General features: G+C 37.7%; 1 protein-coding gene across 1 annotated transcript in view; it reads right to left on the reverse strand.

Annotated features, from left to right (window-relative positions):
• The window catches only part of NVL (nuclear VCP like), a 35,453-nt gene that overhangs the window by 12,858 nt on the left and 1,288 nt on the right, over positions 1–21,307 (reverse strand). Inside the window, exons 3-19 of the mRNA XM_048937932.1 lie at positions 20,457–20,509; positions 20,271–20,370; positions 19,393–19,447; positions 18,653–18,919; positions 17,436–17,562; positions 17,050–17,126; positions 16,654–16,788; positions 16,040–16,141; positions 14,486–14,603; positions 13,921–14,065; positions 12,101–12,365; positions 9,737–9,955; positions 8,868–8,972; positions 8,486–8,548; positions 7,213–7,332; positions 5,442–5,541; positions 2,978–3,084 (exon numbers count right to left, since the gene is read on the reverse strand). Of these exons, the coding sequence (XP_048793889.1) occupies positions 2,978–3,084; positions 5,442–5,541; positions 7,213–7,332; positions 8,486–8,548; positions 8,868–8,972; positions 9,737–9,955; positions 12,101–12,365; positions 13,921–14,065; positions 14,486–14,603; positions 16,040–16,141; positions 16,654–16,788; positions 17,050–17,126; positions 17,436–17,562; positions 18,653–18,919; positions 19,393–19,447; positions 20,271–20,370; positions 20,457–20,509 (2,158 nt within the window). The remainder of the gene's footprint in view (positions 1–2,977; positions 3,085–5,441; positions 5,542–7,212; positions 7,333–8,485; positions 8,549–8,867; positions 8,973–9,736; positions 9,956–12,100; positions 12,366–13,920; positions 14,066–14,485; positions 14,604–16,039; positions 16,142–16,653; positions 16,789–17,049; positions 17,127–17,435; positions 17,563–18,652; positions 18,920–19,392; positions 19,448–20,270; positions 20,371–20,456; positions 20,510–21,307) is intronic.

The following is a 21,307-nucleotide window of genomic DNA, read 5'->3' on the forward strand; positions in this document are numbered from 1 at the left end:
CTCACAACTCCCCTTCCTACTCCTCTCACTGCCTTTGTAAGCAGATTTTCCTTCAATTTTGGGGAATGACTACCATCACCCAGAATCCACACACATCTAGATAACATCTTTTGTTGTATCTGAGTGCCCACTTAAACATGTGCTCCTGCACACAGATTGTTCAAGTTTTCTTACTCACAGTGCAGGGATGAAGTCTGACAGACAATAAGGCATTTCAATTAATTTAAAATATCTACAGGAACCTGGGGACAGAAAAATGTCTCCTATATATTTTTCAAGAGAATAACATATTTCCTGTTCTTAACGTTAGAAATACTGATCTTTACCTAACTTTGTAAGAACTCTATAAATGCAGTAGTAGTACAGTGAGAACAGCACCATTCTCATCATGGAACGAGCACGGAACTAAGCAACAAGATTCACTCATGGAATGAATCTCATTTCTGCTGGCATCTTAAAATCACAGAATCATGGAGTGTTTCGGGTTGGAAGATCATCCAGCCCCAACCCCCAGCCACAGGCAGGGCTGGCCCCCCCAGCTCAGGCTGTCCAGGGCCCCATCCAACCTGACCTTGAAATTCACAAGCACCACAGCTTCTTTGGATATGCTGTACCAGCGCCTCACCACTGAGCAAAGAATGTCTCTCTCTAACACCTAACCTAAATCGTCCTTACAACTCTAAGCCTTGGTCCATCACTACACTCCCTATAATGAGTCCCTCCCCACTGTAGGCCCTCAAAAAGTACTGAAAGGAAACTTATAAGGTCTCTCCAAAGCCTCCTCTTCTCCAGGCTGAACAATCCATAGAAAAGGTTCTACAGCCCTCTAATTATCCTCAGGGTCATTTAACTAAAAACTGAGAAAAATAATCAATTAGTGACTTAACATCTTCATTATAAAGATTTGTAGCCAAAACATCGACTAATATGAATTAAGCGTGCATGGAAATGTCTGGCATTCCAAAAATAACACACACTGATAACTAAAGACAGGAATCAAGCTGGTAAACACTGTGCAATGTGTTGCTTATGATAACAGGGAAGACCATAATCAGATAAGGTCACAGCAGAGATTGTTTGTCAATAGAAAATCTGTGCTCTGATAACAGGATAATGACAAGGTTACCACATCAGATGTACCACTCCTCTTGTGTTGTGCAGGCTGTGTCCATAAAGTTATTCAGAAGAAGAGAACAAGGACAATTAACAGCAAACTCACCAAGATTTATGGCAGCTGAACTAAGAGTCTGAGAACCTAGAAACCAGTTTTCTCTAACAGCAAGTTTGCCATTGCTAGTCAAGAGGAAGCCAAGAGATGAAGTGAGGTCAAAACACCCTGAAGTCCTTATCTTTGATGTTGTGATTCTGGCCTTTCCACTTGGATGCATGCATCCTGGTGACTACACGTGGCTGTGAGAGTGTGAGCAAGTGATAAGTTTGAGAGTGACAGAAGTAAGTCTTGTTTAATACCACCTTCTTCTCCCACATAGTCTTGAACCAAGATCTGCTGCATCATTTTACTAAAATCACTAATTAGTCTAATCACAACTTGATTTGTAACTGGTGGTTACAAACATCCAAAGATTCTCCAGCAAAAAATAGTGAGAATTAATACCTGTATGTAAAAAAAGAAATAAAAAGAGAGCAAGTATACAGTATCCTAATCAGAGAATCTTTCCATTCCCTTTAGAAAGTCTAACGACCGACCATTACCACCCACTTCTTCCAGAAGAAGGAGGCAGTTTAAGTCAGAACAATCTTACAAGCCCAATTTTTAAATAAGTTTCAAAGCCTTTGAAATAAATTGCAAAATAAAAAAAGAAGTAATTCCTTACAGGATGTTTGAAAAATGGCTTGTAATCTGGATTAAACACTCAAATTATTGCTCTGTTTCTTAAAAGGCAAGAATCACATTGTATAAATTTTCTACTGACACATTTTTGTAAAACTCAGAAACAATAAAATGCTAATGGCAAATATATACTTTTTTTTTCCTTAATGAAGTAATGAAACAAACATAGGGAACTAAGACTTTGAATTCATATCAACAGTTTGATTTTTGAACAACTATTTTGGCATGAAAAAATACACTTGAATTTGTCCTAACTTCCTGAATTCTCCTACAGCATTAACTAGTGCCTATGCCATCACTTTATGCTTATGTAAGTCTGAGAGTTATCTTTTTATAACATTTTTCCATATAACATCAGCACTTTATCTCCTCTGTAAGTAATACCTGGTCTCCTTTGCAGCTCAAGAAAATCTGATAGGATGCTTGCTCATAAAAATCAATGCTGATCTACTAGAAAAAGTAGCAGATATCTGAATAATTCATGATGCTTCTAAGCATTCAAGGCTTTGATTCTAAGGCTTCTATTACTGCTGTACTGAGAGAAATCCAAATCTCTCAAGTGGTGGAATGTGCCAGTAGAGTAAGGAAGACCCATGAAGACCAGTCTTTTTATTTTAACATTTTTACACCTTAAAATATTTTAAATCTTTATACATTTTAACAATTTTTAAAGTTTTAACATACACTTGGACCTACAGCTTCCTCATCACATGCTTGCTATTACTCGTAAAGAGAATTAAGTGTCACAATTAAGTATTGAGTAAATACAGCTGGAGCTATTGAATCATATCACTGAATGTGAGGAAACCTCCTTCCTCCCTCAAAATGCTTACAAAACACTTACAGGCCCTTTACTCACATAGATAGGAATCTTTTAATTAAATCTCTTTAAATTGCAACTATAAAGGCAGCAGCTTCTATGTTTAACGGGTGAGCGTTGCTCAACATTTATCACCCCTTAGAGCAAATTGAGCAGCAGATGTGGCTGATTGTGTATTTTCATGGCTTTGTGCAATATTTAAAAATGCTTCATGAGACAGGATCCTGCAATTCTGTTGTCAGGTTTAATTTGTTTTACATCATTCCACCGAGGTCCCAGGTAAGAATTCATTTCCAAATACTCACCTTGGTGATTGTCTTTAAAATAGCAAGGCGATCTTCAGGAGGTGGCAATCCCACATAGAGTGTTTTATCCAGTCTACCAGGACGCAGGATAGCTGGGTCAATGATATCTTAGGTGGGAGGGAAAAAGACAAAATAATCCAGAAATGAGATGTGCCCTTAGGAAATGAAAAGTAATACATGGAGGGAATTGAACAGAGTTTCAGATAGTGCTCATGCCACGATATGAAGCTCTGAGCACTAAGACTATCAACTGAAGTAGTTTCATCTCTGTCCAGGAGGAGACATTATTACCCAGTGCAGCTGAGCTACACGTGGTCAAATATGGCTCGTAAGCACTAGTTTCATCTGGTCACAAACAAGGACGACTCTCCTTGAATATACAGTAGAACATTTTTTCTGCCAGACCTAGCAGAGTCAAGTGAGGAATTTCACAATATATAAAAAGGCAAAAGTCTGCTTTTCATTTTGTTCTGCTAGAAAAAACTCTACCTATATTAACCTTGCAAATCTGCATGACAGCCACCATGATAAATTAATTCACAAGTACATGGGGCCAATCGTAATTACTCACACACAACTTAATCTTATTTTTTGTTTGTTTTTCTACTACACATTAATTTCAGTAACTGTATGGATGGTAATATAAGATTCCCACAAAGACACAAAATAGACCTTCCAAGTACAGAATTTGTTTCCCAGGAAGTACTACAGATCTTATCATGTCTGAAGAAGAAATCAAAAATTATCACAGAAGTTCTTAGAAAAACATTTAAAACTTAAACATAATAGAAATCTCCAGCAGGCTTTCAGCACCACGGGTTCCACTACAGAACCTCTACAAACAGCAGATCAAGATGTAAATACTGAGCATTGTTATACTGGTATAACAAGAGACACAAACAGGATGTATAATCTGGGAAAGACCTAAATTCCTGTCATTCCTGTCCATGTTTCAGCACAAATACTTGGATTCTAAATGACTTAGCTCCTTGATGCCCTGTTTCCCCATCTACAAAAATGATGAAGGTATTACTTGCCCTACTTCTGTGGGATTCTAAAAATCCATATCCTACGTAGTACAATAGTGTGAAGACCAAAGTCACAGAAGCACCCACCGAAGATACAGAAAATTGTATTTTTAATATAACAAACTAAGTCTGTAAGCTCTACAGATGTCTTGGGCAGCTACAGCAAAAACAACAAAAACCAACCAAACAAACCTATTTTGGAGGAGAAAATAAAAACATTTGCTTGACTCCACTGAGATTCCAGCTACCTGGTCCTGTCACAGTGTGATCTTTCTCCCCTTCTGAAAGATGAACACAGTTTTGCTCAAGCTGCCACCTGTGCTTAGAGGGCAAAAACTGGAATGAATGCATACATTAAAAATTGCTCCGCTATTTTTTTCTGGAGTATAAAAACCATTTCCCCCTCCCCCCCAAGATAGATGCCTCTGGTCATAGATGCTCTGGTAAAACCAGCTGTTGTGAATGTGACAGGAATGGCAGGAAAAAAGAAAACAACTTTTAAGATGATGCACGAATTTAATCCAGTCAGATGAAACATGGTTTAAACACAACACTGCCATGGCAGGCCCAGACAAGAATATCTTTCCTGTACTTCTGTGCTCAGTGTTAGATCAGACTTTCTCTTGCTATCGGCACAAATGCACTTTCCTGTTTTTGTCTCTCTCTGCAGAAGGAAGTTTTGCTGCCTATTAAGATGAGATTATAAAGCTTACACAACAGATGAATTGTAATAATCAAAACAAAAACTCTCAATAGGGATTGTATTACAGCATCATGCACTTACATTTTCCATTAAAAAGCTCTTTAACAGTACTGGCATGGAAAATACTGTTTCCATTTTACACGTTGGGATACCAGCACTTGCCACACGTCCAACAATGTGAAGTTACTAATCCAGGCTAAAGATGTGTTCATCCATTTATTATGGAAACAAATGCATGGCCTGCATTCAAAGAATTGACATAACTCCCACTAACTCAAAAGCTGCAGTAATGAAGTTTTACAAAGCAAAGCCCATATGGCAGCTCAAAACAGATCTGCACTTCCCATCTTACAAATAAATTCATGTCACACTGCTAGCTCAGAACTGGGCTTTTCCTCAACCTTTGGGACTCAAGTTCTCTATAGAACCTGAAAAATTAAAACCATGTAGCACAGCCATTAGTATTTACTCTTTGGTCAAATTCACTAATTAGATGCACTTCATATTTATTTGAACAAAGGAATGATGCTTCCCTTTTAGGAATTTCAAAGCTTTCCATCACAATAAATCATAACGTTCTCTCCATATTGAGATTTGGAAACCAAAATGTAATTTTAAGTACAAAACGTGGCTAATTACTAAATTCAAACATATAAGAACACGTCTCTTCCAGACAAGAGAAGCAATGTTTGATTTGTTATGTCTCTCTTGCTTATGGTTTTTGGGTCCTCACCTGGCCTGTTTGTGGCAGCCATAATGAAAACCTGCTGGCGATTCTCCAGCCCATCCATTTCTGTGAGTAACTGGTTCACTACTCGAACGCTGGCTCCTGACTTTAGAAGGAGAAACATGCCAAAACAAACAAACCCAAACAAAGAAACAAACAAACACAACAAGAACAGTGAGAATGTAAATATTTTAAAATAACAGAAACAAAAGATGTACTCATTCTCCACACAGAAACACTCCCCTAAGAAAGCTTCTGTTTAACATCTTTAATACAGATGCATTCTGAATTTCTTCATATCCTCAGCATAAATTTGGGGTACAAACAAGTTGTCCCTATGCTTGCTGTAGCTTGGCAAAGTTTTTCTTCCCCATTAAAAATGAAGGGCTCACTTAAATACACTTAGATAATTGTACTAAGTGTTCTCCCATCTACCTGAACAAAAAAATCCAGAAGTCCTCATTATTGGGGCTTTGAAAAAAAAAAAAAAAAAGTTTCTGCATCTGTCCTCACTGGAAAGGAGCAACTCACAGTTCAATATTGACTTCATAGTACTAAGATTCTATGACCTAATTCAATAGATTAATTTGAATTTCATCCTAGAGCTGGGGAGACAAAAAAAGCACTGGAGTTGGAGAACAACAGTTTTAGATATGCAGCAAAACTGCTTCGTGGTTTTGAGCAACGCTGTATATTAAACATACAAAAATATACATTTGCCTACAGATAAGCAGAATAGATGATGAAAAGGCATACAGGCTTCAAGAAGTCAGTAAAAACACCAAACACGAATCTCAATTACAGCTGGCAAAAGACAGCCATCACTCTGCTCAGACAACACCTCTACTTGTTCAAAGTGGCTGTAAGAGCAGGACAAGCTGGTCTACGCAACCAGTTTTTGCCTGTTGCTGCTACAGAAAGGAAACATAGCAAGGCCAGAGCATGCTTATTCCACTCCTTGGCTATCACCACTGCCTACTGTGATAGCTAATACTCAACATTCTCTTTTAAGGCTTTGTGGAAACCACTAGCTTGGCACTTTCAAGGAGTCAAGTCTGAACATTTCAGCTTGGCTGTCTTTTAGAGGAAAAAAAGTATGCAAATTTGGAAGACAAGGTATGACTCAATTCAAACAGCTGATCAAACCTCCTCTCTCCTACAGATTGGAACTTTAACTTCTGTTAAAGGCATGGATGGCAATATCTGAACAGTGCTTTACTCAGCTTTTATACTGAAAACAGCATATATCTCTTTCAGCCAATGACCCAGTACATCATCATTAAACCAGACACATTTTCTCTGCATAAAAAAAGAACACCTTTCCATTCAACATACAAGCAGTCTGCAACAGAAACAACACCTCCCCGTCCCCAAAGCACATGTTAATTTTAGGTATATGTAAACAACAACTCCAAAACAAAAATCAAGACAGAAAATTTGATGAGTGGAATAGCTTTGAAGTGTAATGCATTCCAGACCTGCTCCGGTCTCAAATACACTCATTACTCACATCATGCAAGCATTACATTGCATATAAGCATCAGGATTTGGCCACAAATTAATTATGGTATTAAACTGCATTCCTTCGTTTTTTCCTATGGCTTTCTCAAGTTGGTAGGCAGTCACATTCTCTAGCTATTATTTTTTAAATACATAGATGCTAACACAATAATTAAGCTTTATACAATTTAAAATAAAATGCTTATAACATATTGCTAGCACATTGCCTCAAAAGGCACAACTGAGAGTTTATTTATGAAAGTATTTGCAGACTCACTTCACGGTCAGACCTCCGAGGGCACAAAGCATCAACTTCATCAAAGAATATAACACAAGGGGCTGAATTCCTGGCACGCTGGAATACTTGACGTACAGCACGTTCGCTTTCACCAACATACTGAAATGAGTGACACATCACAATGAAACAGTGTAAGCCATGACAGTAATGCTTGGAAGAAAAAATCAGCCTTAAATACAATAGTGGACTAGATGTACATGGGAACTGGTTGTCATTTGCTCACTTCTGGCAGTTCCCAGTACTCTAAGAGTTTAAGAGAATTCTTGCTTTCTAGGGAATTAATCTAACTTGCTGTCATTCTGATGATGAGAAATAACAAGTACAATCTTCATTAAGGATCCTGTTGTTCCTTATCTGCTTATAAACAATGGGAGTAAAAACACAATGAATATTTGAAGCTCATAACAGAATTGCTCAAGGACAGGGGGACTGGGAGACAGGGAACTGGAATATAAGCCGGAATCTCACTTTGAGTCATTATGAGTGGGTTTGTCAAGCTGCAAATGGAAACAGCTTCTTCTAAGCATACGTGTTTTGATACAATTAATGTCTCATCACAGTCTCTGAATCACAGCCAAGCACTTTTTCCCTTCACAAGGAAACGGGACTCTTATTAACTTATATTTCTTGGCTGATAGCATTACTTGAAATACACAGCAAAAAGCTTGGAGAAAGAATAAAGAAATTCAGTATTTTGGCTTCAGCTTCCAAATTACTGATAAATCCATAACTGTCATTCTTCTAAGATATGGAATGCAGCCATCTCCTTTCAGTTCAACACTCTTAACTCTAACAAAATATAATCAGACTACAGTGCCTTTATCTGTTAACATATAAAAACTTCATCAATTACTCTGATCAACTCAAAACCATGGCTTCCCAAGGTTTCAGTCTTCTGTTAAGAAGATGAAGATTCTCCAAACACATGACCAAAACTGGAAATCAAAAACTTAGCAAACTGCTGACTTGCTGCTACCAATTACCAACTGTTCTCACTTTTGATGTGAATTTTTGTTCTCATCTACATAACAGCACTAATGCATCTAGTTGGTCATTTAGAAATTCTCTTTCACTCAAGAAGATCCATCTGCCCAGTAACACATTAAACAGTAATTTAAACCAAGAAGCATTTAAGCTACAGAGATAACTTCTTCCTTATCACAAGACATCCATCACTACTGAACGTTTTAAGCAGAGAGTAAACAACACAACTTCTGTTACTTCTAACAGAAGCACAATGACCAGCACATACCATATTTAGCAGTTCAGGACCTTTCACAGATATGAAGTTCAGCCCAGATTCATTTGCCACAGCCTATCAAAAAGATGTATACAGAGAAAGTCATTTTTTCATGTATTCTTTGGTTCTGTCCACAAAACTACAAAAACCTGGAGAAGGAACATAGCATAGTGGTCACCTACTGAAAAGAGCACAAAGCATCACTGTATGCAGTTAAGAGTGTCAGAGGTTGGAGGATTTAGCAAGGTGCTCCCTCTTTAATGGCACAGTGATACTTCTACTTTAATGGGGATGATGCTTCTGGCAGTATCATCCAAACTCAGTCATTCTCACAAAAACCCCACTTCACCAAGACTCTCCATTATCTTTAAACATGTTCAGAAAAGTGTATTACCTTAGCCAAGAGTGTTTTACCGCAACCAGGAGGCCCTGCAAGCAGAACACCAGCTGGAGTAGTCAGGCCCAGAGCTTTAAACTGCTCTGGGTTCCGCACAGGTGCCTATGAAATAAGTTATCATGGTTATCTGTGACAAAAAAGCCAACATTTCAGTTGCAGCTGGAAGAAAATTCATTTGTAAGCAAGTAGTTCTAATGCTTTACAGTTTAAATGAATATACACAGTCAGTCAACAGGAATCTTATTACCTTGCATTGATAAATACCTCCCAAAAGAGGGAGAAGCATCATTATTCAGAGACAAGAGTGGTGAGGCAGTGGCACAAGCTGCCCAGGGAGATGGTAAAGTCCCTGGAGGTGTTCATGAGCCATGGAGATGTGGCACAGAGGGACATGGGGTTAGCAGCCATGGTGGGGATGGGCTGGCAGCTGGACTAGATGATCCTAGAGTCTTTTTCAGCCTCAATGATTCTATGCTATGACCAGCAGCAAGGCTATTAAGCAGTCTCAATGTTGTTTTTTTCCCCCATATAGCAACTGTCTAACTAAGGTTATTGGTAGAAAACTTCTAGAATACTCAGCACTCAGTAATAATGAGCATATTGAAAAATCAAATCTTGAATACAAAAAATGAAGTATTTAATACATGCACCAGACTTGTAACAAATTGGAAAGCAAATTATAAAAGTCTATTTTAAATGAAGATGTTGCAATATTTCTAGATTGAAGCACACTAGAACTCACGAGTGACACATTATAGCTTAAATAAACACAAACAAACATACAGGAATAGTTTTCTTTCCTGCACAGGTGGAGGTGCAAAAAAAAACCAAAACCAAACCCCTTCAAAAGTAACATTAACACATACCAATATTGCCATGGTCAGCTCCTCCCGAACATCCTCCAGGGCTCCAATATCTGCCCATGTCACATCAGGAATTGTGACAAAGCCTTCTCTCTTGGCAGAGGGTTGCACTGATGACAGTGCGACAATGAAATCATTCATCTCAATGCACAGCTTCTGCAGCTGTTCCTCAGGCAAGGGCTCTGGCTTCTTCAGCAAATCCAAAAGTCTCTGTAATTCTTCCTTAGGGTACAGAGAAACGCAGAGAAAACATCGCACGAGTTAAGATGTTTAAAACCTTTTTCAAGGGTTTTTTTTAGAGCAATACTTCCTCCAGTGATAATATTCATTATTGTAAAACAAACTATTGTGTATAAGACATAGCATAATGTAACGTAGAACATAAAAATAGCATTCAAGACTGACATTAATAAAAGTGCTCCAGAAAAGCACTACGTAAATTTTTTTCAGTTAAAGCATTGACAGACAACAATCTTGATTTAAATGCTACACAACCAGAACTAACACATCTATTCTGTCCTCAATTTTTTCCCTGCTGTTTCTCTCACAACTCTACCAAACTGGACAATTTGTGGAATACCACGTTTCATGTAAATCTTTAGAACTCTTAACATACATGCTTAGATGACAAGTGTTTATTTAATGCAATTTGATTTCAAGTTGGCAGTTCATTTCCTCATGCTGACGAGACCTGGTTTTGTAACCAGGACCTGATAAAGTTTGGGCAAATGGAAAACAAAGAGATACAGCAAAATGCTTTCTAACACTTTCCATCCTGCAGAGCACGGCCTGCCAAGGGCTGGAGAAGACAGGTATGTAACAGTTAGTGAAAACCAATTCCTAATTCGGGAAGCTATCTGAGAAAACAGCTCATTAAAGAACACTTGTAATACAGAAAGGCCATACGAAAGCAACGTGACACTGCACCTCAAGTAAAACTAGAATTTTCACTAGAAGACAAAGGGAATAAAAAGTTGCAGAAGTCCTTCCAGTTTCAACGTTTTTCTCCACAGCAGAATATGGGAAAATTGTCACTTTGTATTAGTTGCAACTAAGATGGCCCTGAAACTCATCACAACGTGTTTTACAGAGCCCAATATTTTCTGTTAAGATCTCCCTCTTCTTTCTAACAGAGGCATTAAGAGAAACTATGAAATAGCTGAGACCAACAGATTTGTTTATTGAATTGTGCGAATTATTTTAAAAGGGTTTTATATGTTTATTTTTCTATGATAAATATAATGCTACTGTTTTAATGACAATACCCTGTATTAGACTGTGTCAACCTCCCGCCAGCTATCAAAATATGTCTCTGTTATGATTAGACTTCCTTATCCTCAATAATTCCTTTGATCATGGTGCTGTTGATAAAAGCAGCCACTACCTGTCCCTCCCCTTTTCTTGTAGCTACATCAGGCCCCAGGAAACACTGGGAGGTATGCAGTATGGCCCTATTACTTTCACACAAAGGCTCTCTGCAGGTTTTTACACTGCTTTTTATTAATAACATTAACAATTTTCTTTGACAGTCCTTCTAAAACCAGAATCTGATGGCAGTGTGGACTTAAAACACTTCAACTTCTCCAAGACGAATCTTTAGGAATCCTGCATGTAATGCATACAGCCAGCAATATGCTCAAAATGTTGAGCAACGGGGCCAAAACCCTATAAAGATATTCTGGTTCACTGTCCCCAGCATGTCACACATGCCACAACACTTGTGGCATAGAATAATTCCAGCACTGGAAACACTATTTCCTGCAACAGAATTCCAGCTGTACCACAGGTTAATAGGGTCTTTCTCTGCAGCTAAATTTGCATTTACTAATCCAACTTCTCTTTCACAGAGTTTTTAAATGCCTCTTCCTCAAACCTGCTGTAGGTACTACATACTGCGTGGGATTTAATGCACACAATCACACAGCTGGAAGGAAAATGTAAATGGCATAAATACTTCTAGACTTTGGCTAGCTCTAAGTCCACCATATTAGGGAAGATGGTTGGGCATCACGACAGATGTTTCAATGAGGACAAGGCAAATGGCCTGGTAAAAACTCAGTGCAACTTTGGTATTTTTACAATTCTCTTACAATCAGTGTAACACCACAGCACAAACAACAACAAATTACAAAACCCCACCTTTTGTAAAATATTAGCATGATTTATAGAAGGTCTGGTTTTTGGGAGCCTGTAGTTCAGTCCCATTATACAGATCATTATGAGCTAAACTTCTGGCTTCCAAACTGACATGCCTAAATCTAACACTACACTGGCCACAGATGTTTAAGGGTTTCTGAGCAAAGGCTTTCACAGCTGTAAAATAGCTCAGTGTTAAGACAACACACAGGCACTTTGGAGAACAAATACCTTAGAAGGAAGCTGTTTGCTGTTCTCTTTCACCAGGATCTCTGTTTCTATTCCCACGCTTTCTTCAGCTGTGTTTCCTCCAGCCTGTGCATATTTCCTTTGCTGCTTCTCAGATTTTATCAGCACCCTGTTCACTGTGCACATGGCTGCCTCGCGACAAAGTGCCATCAGGTCAGCACCCACATAACCTGGAGTCAGATGTGCTAAATGAAGAAAGTCAAAGGACTCGGGGAGCTTAAGTTTTCGACACAGCGTCTGAAGAATTCTGATCGAGAAGGGAAAAAAAGAACAGCAAAATAAAGATGAAAGTGGCCTTTCAAAAATTTTCATATGAAAAAGCTAGCAACAATTTAAGGTCTCTTTCAGCCCACATGAACCGAAGCAGTATGGTGTGTAGTTTACACACAGCTACAAAGTAACTAAGCTGAAAGCCATATTATTTCCTTTCGGAGGGTAAGTGAAAAACACCACTATCAGTCAGGTAATGTCATTCAGTGGGTAAAGCTTGTGACTGAAAAAGTAAACAATCTGACTGTACTAGGCTTATTTATTTGGGAAAACAAGCTAAAAGGAGCTCCTGTCAAGTTGCTACCTCATTCTTATGCCAAGAGCTAAAATTACTCAAGCTTATGCAGTTTCACCACTAATGCTGAACAGCTCCATGTAACTGACAGCTAAGTGCTGTGTTTCCTTGCACCTTTTATTTGTTTCTAAATGATCCTTTACCTTAATGCAGGGAACAAAATCCCCAAACAAAAAACACCCCAAGACAAAACAGAAAAGGAGGAAATAAGTATTCCTATAAGGGTATACCTCAAGGGACAGGAATAAAACAATTGTACCAAACAAAAAAATGTGAGAATGCAACTCCGCTCCAACTTGTGCACAATCTCTGTTGCACACAGTGGCTTATCTATTCACAACTCACACCCTCTGAGGCAGCGCTGTCTCTGGGGACATCATATTTTTAACACTAACATTAGAAATGCCATTGAATCAGAATTTTCATGAATCAGTCTCAACTTCTAACCACTTGCACGTTTTCCCACAACCAAGGAGAGGAACACAGACATATACAGCTATAAATCTGCAGTGAGGTGGAATGAAAAGAGGGAAGAATGGCAGTAGTGCTGACAATAACAAATGACCATATCAATGCTGCATGTAAAATGGCTTGCTTTTTCAACCCAGAAATAAGGTTATTTGAGCTACAATAACTTATCCTTTAATTTTACTTTCCTTCCCATGACAACAAAATAAGCCACAGCTGCCTTTATACTTCTCTTCATGTGTTTTCTGCTGTTGTGGAAATCAGTAGCAAAAAACCATGAAAGACAAATATATGTTTTAAAATCTAATCTAAGGGTCACAGGTTTTTTGAATAAAAAATACCAGTAACACACAGCAGGGTGATTGCAGCCTGGCTTAATGCCTGGACTGCTGTATTTCTACAAGAACTAGAACAGAAGAATCTGGGCCTTCTTAAAATGTGCTCAAGAGGACTAAAATAAGTGCTATACTTAGTTTATGTCCCTAATTCAATAGTTACGTAGGGAGATGCATAACCCATTAATATAGTGCTAAAATGAGGCTTGCATGTAAGAAAGGAAACCACTCCAAGTGTACAGCTACCAAGCCACAGAATAGATGCACTCTCAAGTACACTTAAATCTCTTCAGTGCTTTTCAGTTTGTGCTGATATGTATGTGTATGCAGGCACAAAAAGAACTAAGCGTACTAAAAGTACTTTTCCCTAATTTGTTTGGAAACCTTCAATTTATTCATTTTTTTTCATAAGGAAGAAGCTTTATCACACATACTTTTCTCTTGCTGCTTCATCTGGTATCCCTAAACAAATCTCTCGATCGAATCTCCCAGCTCGCCTCAGCGCAGGGTCCAATGAGTCAGGTCTGTTAGTTGCTCCAATAACGAGGACCTGGGCTGTGGCAGCCACGTTATTCAAGTCTAAAGGAAGGAAAGAAAGTTAGTACTCATAATTACCTTCCCAACTTTATTCTGATATATGTGTTCCTCTGTTTCTGCCACACAAAGTAACCAACAATCACACTAAGATGCTGTATATCATTATTTCTACTGTCCACAACAGGTGTTTTGCACAGTTAAGCAGCAATATGCATTTCAAATAATATTTGACAGATTCTCCCATCAAGTCTTTTTACATGACAGAGAAGATGTCAAAATAATGCAGTAACATCCCCTTGGATTTATTAGAAGTTTCCCACCCCCCTCACACACAGGTAAACTGTGCCAAAACATGAAAAACGATTACTACCATCTCCACTAAAGTAACCACAAGTCATTAACGAAGAAAAGCTAATTAGATTGATAATTAGAAAGATCAGCACAGAGGTTTGTGAAACTGACCATCCAAACAAGTTAGGAGCTGGGCAACAATTCTCCGTTCCATGTCCTTTGAAGCAACTTCTCTTTTGGGGGTGATTGCATCAATCTCATCAATGAAAAGGACACATGGTGCACTGAGCTGGGTACAAGAATTACTAATCATTACAGTTACCCAGGTGTATTCTAACATTTCAAGCCCTTTGCATTCATAGAAGCCAACACTAACATAAAACAATAACAGCAGCATTTCATTGACATAAGATTATGCTATCGAAAAGCACTTCTGGTGCAAAGGAACACTTATGGAAAACACTTGAATATCATCTAAAAAAGTCTGAATTCCCAGTCAGAAAAGCGGTGTTTGAAGCCCCAGGCATTCAATGCTATCAGGCACCAAGTGCGCCATCTAGCGGTCATTCAACTTTTCTTCCTTTTGACAGAGGACAAAGAAAACAACGGAGCCACAAAGATTCCACAGCACATGCACGACATGCGGAGGAACGGCCCCTTCCCTACAAAAGTACAAAAGCCAAGAGGAAAATCCACTTAAATGAGTACAGCAGGAAAAGCAACAGATTTTGATTTTTAAACCTATTTTCTACAACGCATTTCATCTGTTAAAAATAACTTTTAAGGCAACCTTTTATGAACTAATATATAGACAAAAGGTATTGAACTTTAAATACTCTGTGATCACTTAATTCTGTTCTAAACAATATCTTAATAAGGCCTTCTGAAAATCAAAGTATGGTAGAAACCTGAAACATCATAATCTAACAGTTTCAAAATTAAGCACTTTGCCCTATTTATCACTGTTTTATACACACCCTGAACATTGGCATGCAATTATGGGGAAAGAGAATAAAGGAGTAGTTAGAAAACAAGAATATTCTCAGAGACCAGAAACAGAAAACTGTCTTCATTATTTTGTTATTAACAAACAGAAAATCTGCTTTCATTCAAACTAAAATTATTTCATCCTGGTTCTCTTCGTTTCTCACAATGGCTGAAAGTTGCATCTTTATCACAAGAGTGTTTCATCATTGCAAATCTGAATGTCTGATACATAGCAGCTCAGTTCTCTTACGTGTTTAATATTCATATTAAAGCAGAGCAAAACTTTAAATGCAACTTTACTTCTGCTCTTTGGTATTTGTCCCAAACTTGTTACTTCATGCCTAAAGGCCCAAAGCCTTAACTCAAATTTAAAGCCACACAAAAACTACAATAAAAACCTGTAACAAAAAAAAAAAGCACAGTAAACAGCCTGTATAGGTTTTTTTTTAATTTTTAGAAACCATTCCAAGTAGCTCCAAATGGGTAAATAATTTACATTGCTCCCATTACACTGACACTATCTTCTGTCAAGACTTTAGAATAGTAACCTTTGTGGTCTGTGACTGCATGACAGCACAACAGAATTCTGGTCACAGAAATGGAGACACTGTAGCTTGTGTGCAGCGCTATAAAGACTGTCACTAATAATTCACTCTAATTCAAACCACAGCAACAAAACACGAACCTCTACAAAGAAAAAGGCAAACAACTCCATGTTATTTCCAATGGGTGCCTTACCACAGCCTGATCAAACAATTCTCTCAGTTTCTGCTCAGATTCTCCCGACACTCCAGACACCATTTCTGTTGCTGCCACTTTCAGCATTGGGAGCTCAAGTTCCTGAAAGAAACGAGGAACACTGCACAGTATTACCAGCAGGAATGTTGATTGTCCTAAAGGATAAGTATTTTCCAATACAACATCTTTTACACCTGAAGATTTTGTATTAAAAAATAAATCTGAAAGTGCCTTTTAAAAAGATAATTAATAACCTCATTTTATTTTTTTAAACCTCAAATTAATATCCTCAAAGCCATTTTGCTGTATGACTAGAACTGAATACAAAAGCCAAGTTTGCTATGGTAATTTTAACAAAAGTGCCTTCCATGTATAGCCTTCCCATTACTCGTGCCTCTACTGCACCAGGGAATGCCTCAGCACACTTACATCCCCTCTTCATAGGAGGTCCCATAAAGTACAAATGCAGATGGGAAGGAAGTGAATATGAATGTAGTTTGGATTAAGAGAACAGAGAAAAGAGGAAAAGACCTACTCTATCATGAAAAAGGGTTATTTCTTCTCTTTCTAAACATAATTAAGAAAGGAAAAAGCTAAATTTAGAGCTCTTTTACCCCAGCAATTGCCTGTGCAAGTAGTGTCTTTCCACATCCTGGTGGTCCATGTAGAAGAAAACCACGAGGTGGAACCACACCTAAGTGGAGATAGACTTCAGGATGACGAACATGAATCAGCATCTTGCATATTTCCTATTAAGAACAAGAGATATCTCCATTTAAAACGAAAAAAATAAAAATAAAATAGTACTATAAATTGTTAATATTATACATAGACCAAAACAAAAAGAACTTTGGTTTATCAATACAGTGTTAGCGACTGCTTTCAGAAAAATTGATCAGAGGAAAAAAAGAACAGCAACTCTTGCTGTTGGTATAAGCAACTATTCTTAGTGCCACACAGATGAATTCTGATGGACTTCTCATGATGTTTTAATCAACACTTAAACTAACCTTCAAAGTTTCATCGTTGCCTCCTACATCCTCAAACTTCACTGATGGGCGGTAAAGCTCTGGTCCCTTACTTTTACCTGCTCAGGAGAAAATAAGTCATGCAAATTTAGGCAAAGCACAATCAAAGTTACTGATATAAAACAAAAAAGATCTCAGCCTCAACAGTGAGCTAAGTACATGGAGCAGTATTATTTTTGGTAGCACATACAGGCCTGGAATATGTTTTAATGCAACATAAAGGCTAAGCCTATGAACAACACACTCGAGGTCATTTCTTTGTACCTCAGAAAAGTAACAGCTCTCCATTCTAATCCATTCTAATGGATTCCATGGTCACCCACCATCATCTCTCTGTTTAGAGCAGCATGCCCAAAATAACTTCTCACCTTTCCCTTTAAGTAAGATGGATTCAATTTCTTCATCTACATCTGGAAATTCTTCTTTTTTCCTTTTTGCTCTTTTACCCTTCGCCTTCTTTTTTTCACTTTCCAAGACAGAAAATTCTGTTGATTTCTAATGTATAAAAACAGAATAATATAACCAGTCAGTGAATTCCTGCAAATACTTCAAAGAACAAAACATCACAGTGTCTATGATGCTTAACTACACATTATTTAGATTTAAATTTTGCCTTGTCTTTTTTTTAATTATTATTTTACAAGCTAATTATATCAGTCACATTTACATTATATCAGTCACATTTTTGCTAGAAGTACAGACTCATAACCAAATTACAACAACTAAAAAAACCTCAGTCTAACCTAATCAAGGGATAATTTGTCAAACCTGCCTATTCAATAAGCACTTTGTCTATTCAAAAGGTAGCTGTAAATGCAGTTATCGCTTCATTAAAATAAGATACACAATAAAATTAAATGTTGTTTCCTACAAATAAATAGAGTTTGCAATAGCTAAACAAAGGTTTTGAAATGAAAAAAAAAACCCAAAACACATGGTGAAAAAACATAAAGCCAGCAGTAGGTTTGGATAGGAGGTACCTTCCATTTTTAACTGCATTATACATCCATACACTTCCAAGCCTTTCAACTTCCCCAATCCTCATCCATCCAAACAATCTCTCCAGGCTCACTGAAAGTAGCCACTGACTAAGGGAGACCACATGCTATGGCTACAGCAAAAAATATGCTTGGTGACTAGCAACACTGGTTGCTGGCAAATGGAATAAATAATAATAAAGTTCCACTTACCTTTCCCTCAGTAGGGGCACTAATTTGGGTCTCCCTACTACTAAGGACTACATCTTTCCCCAAAATTATACAAGTTTTCTTAACTTTTGGACTGAAATCTGCCAGAAGGTTCAAAAATCACTTCTGACATGACAGATCAATGGCCTAAGCCTCATCTTCTTTAGAAACCAAGCTAAAAATTCGTAGTCTACCAGGCTCAAGCCAATGTTCCTTTCTATTTAAGATTTCTGCTGCAGTTAAAAAAGCATGTATATCTGTAATAAATGTAATTTTAAAAATCCACAAAGACAGACAGTCCTTTTGGTCTTAGTATCTGTCTTTGGAAGCCTGTTAAATTACATAGGAATTAATAGCCACCTGCTACTAAATTACATGGGGTTTGTAAAATACAATACCTCAGAAATCACTTTCTTCTCATCTCCTTCTCCGTCCTCAGAAAGGTCAATGAAAAAGTCTTTCCCACTTGGAGTCTTATCGATGAACCAGCCACCTTTAGAGATGCGTGTTTCAACCTGAGATGCTGGTGAAAGGGTGCTTGTTTGAGGAGCTGTTTGCACAGGAGTGGAGGCTTCCATTGGTTCATTTTTTGGAGTGACTAGAACAGAATCAGGATTTCCTTTCTTGTATAAGGTCATCAGAGAACTGTTCATGTGATTTGTAGACTGCAAATTCATGTATTTTAAAAGAAAAACAGAAAATAAAGGTTGTAATTTGGGTTACATGTGCTAAGAAGCCAATGAAAAGTATTCATTCCATAAACATCAGTCAGTATTAACCTCATTGGAAAAAGTAATCATGTATCTTCCATCACACTCCATTTGAGGTCAAACACTGCAGACAAAACCACATCTGCTGGTTGAACAGGCAACAGGCTTTATGATTTACCCCGAAACAACAGTTATAATTTCAGTAATAGTCAGATGTGTCAGTTCCTTCCATCACTTCAATCATTTGATGGCCAACTCTTCTGGCCCTCCAGCATGTTTTCTTCAAGAGTGATTCCTCACCACAGCTTCTTCCTTTACTGCCAGAAGTTAGCCAACTTTTAGCACTATTTTTAAACTTCCATTGCAATTTTACAAAACATAATCATGTGTTACATAAATACAAGAAATCATAATTTAATATAACTTACTAAATCTTCTGGATAATCATCATCCTCAGAGTCCTCTGTAGAACTTCCTGTAGTCCTTTACATGGTAAGAAGACAAAAACAATATCTATCAGAGAAAAACCGAAAGAGAGACACACGCACAAAACTGAACAAATGCAATTTTCACAACATTGCTCCCTGCAAGTAGGAAACGCAGGATAAGGGTGAAAACAAACTGTGTTCTAAATTTACTACTGTGAAGAGTCTAAAAATGCATTCTTTCCATGGCTGTGATGAGTTGGATCGATGTGGTATCCTGCCTGAAAGACAGTCAGGGTAGGAATGTGGTACCAACGTGATCCAGCTCACCATGAAACCACATAATCACCAAGGCTAGCACAAGGGAAGCTACTGTAAATCACTGCTGAATTATAGTAGTCCTTCTGATTACAGTGTCTTAATTGTTCTTGAGATCCTTGATATTTATCACAGGTTAGAAAACACGATCTTCCATGAGACTATGCATAGATTTAGAAGTCAGGAAGCTTAAAGCCAACCTCCCTGCTAGCTGTGATTTACTCAGAATAGCTTCTCCTGTAGCCTTCTCCTCCAGGTTTAGATGATATCTATAACACACATCAAAGATTAAAAACAAAACAAAACAAAGGAACTTAAACATATAGAAAACTATCAGGAAGTCACAAGGATATCCAGTAATTCAAGGCCATACATTTACCACAGTAGAGAAACTATAATTTATTCTTTAACACATGCTTGGAAGACAAGCCTACAGGAAATTAAGGACAGGCCTATAACCTTTAAACTACCAAAACTTAATAATACAGAGACAGAAAGCTTTAAAGAAAAGCTAACTATTAAGGGCAGTGTTAAAGTTATCAAATGGTAAAAATTCTTCTTACTCATTTCTCTTGTGTTCATGCTTTGCTCTTTTTGCCAAATGTTCAGCTTCTAAAGCTGTTAAATCTTCTTTTTTTTTTTCATTGCTGATTATTCCAAACACTGAAGAAAAAGATGAAACACATTAGCCAAACAACCAAAGCATAACCAAAATTCTGGCACTGTGGACACGACACTGACAGAACTACCTTTTGCAACTTGTATTCTAAAAGCATTTCGTTTTCTTCGTCCATATTCAGTACTGAAAAAAAAAGAAAACCAACAAAACATCATGTATTGTAAGTTGGTAGCCAAAGTTTTGCACAAATTCTTATTAACAACCAGCCTGATTGCATGATCATTTTTTTCTTAAGGCCAGAATAAGTCAATCACCAGGATGAAAACAACATCAGAATACCTCAATCTCTAAAGGGATGTTCAGTAAAAAGTACTTAAGCCTTCTTTTGCTATAGAGAGACATAACATACAGATGAGCACAATGGATTCTATTTCACAACAACGCTACTGATTCTCTTATTTTAATTTAGACAAGAACATGTGGACACAGGACTACATCCTGGAAAGGACAATCCAGTTAGAACAATCGGGATGTATAATAACACGTCAATGAAAGAAAACCTGATCCAATGAGCATCCTTAACTGCAAATAAATTATCATTAACATTTTACTTTCACTTCAGGAGAGCCCATTTTGTTTGGTTTTATACAATAGCTGACAGAAAAACAAAATGCCAAGATCCATAAAAATCCAAGGCAAGGGTTTCACAGAATCACAGTATCATTAGAGTTAGAAGGGACCTTTAAAGGCCATCTAGTCCAACTCTCCTGCAATGAACAGGGACACCTGCAGCAGAACAGGTGCTCAGAGCCCTGTCCAGCCTGACCTTGAAAGCCTCCAGGGATGGGCCATCAACCACATCTCTAGGCAATTGGTTCCAGTGCCTTACTACCCTCAGTGTAAAAAACTTTCTTCTTATAGCCAGGTTACACCTACCCTATTTAAACACAAAGCCATTTCCCCTTGTTCTATCATCCTTTC

Source organism: Lagopus muta, chromosome 2 (genome assembly GCF_023343835.1).
Source record: "Lagopus muta isolate bLagMut1 chromosome 2, bLagMut1 primary, whole genome shotgun sequence".
Taxonomy (NCBI): domain Eukaryota; kingdom Metazoa; phylum Chordata; class Aves; order Galliformes; family Phasianidae; genus Lagopus; species Lagopus muta.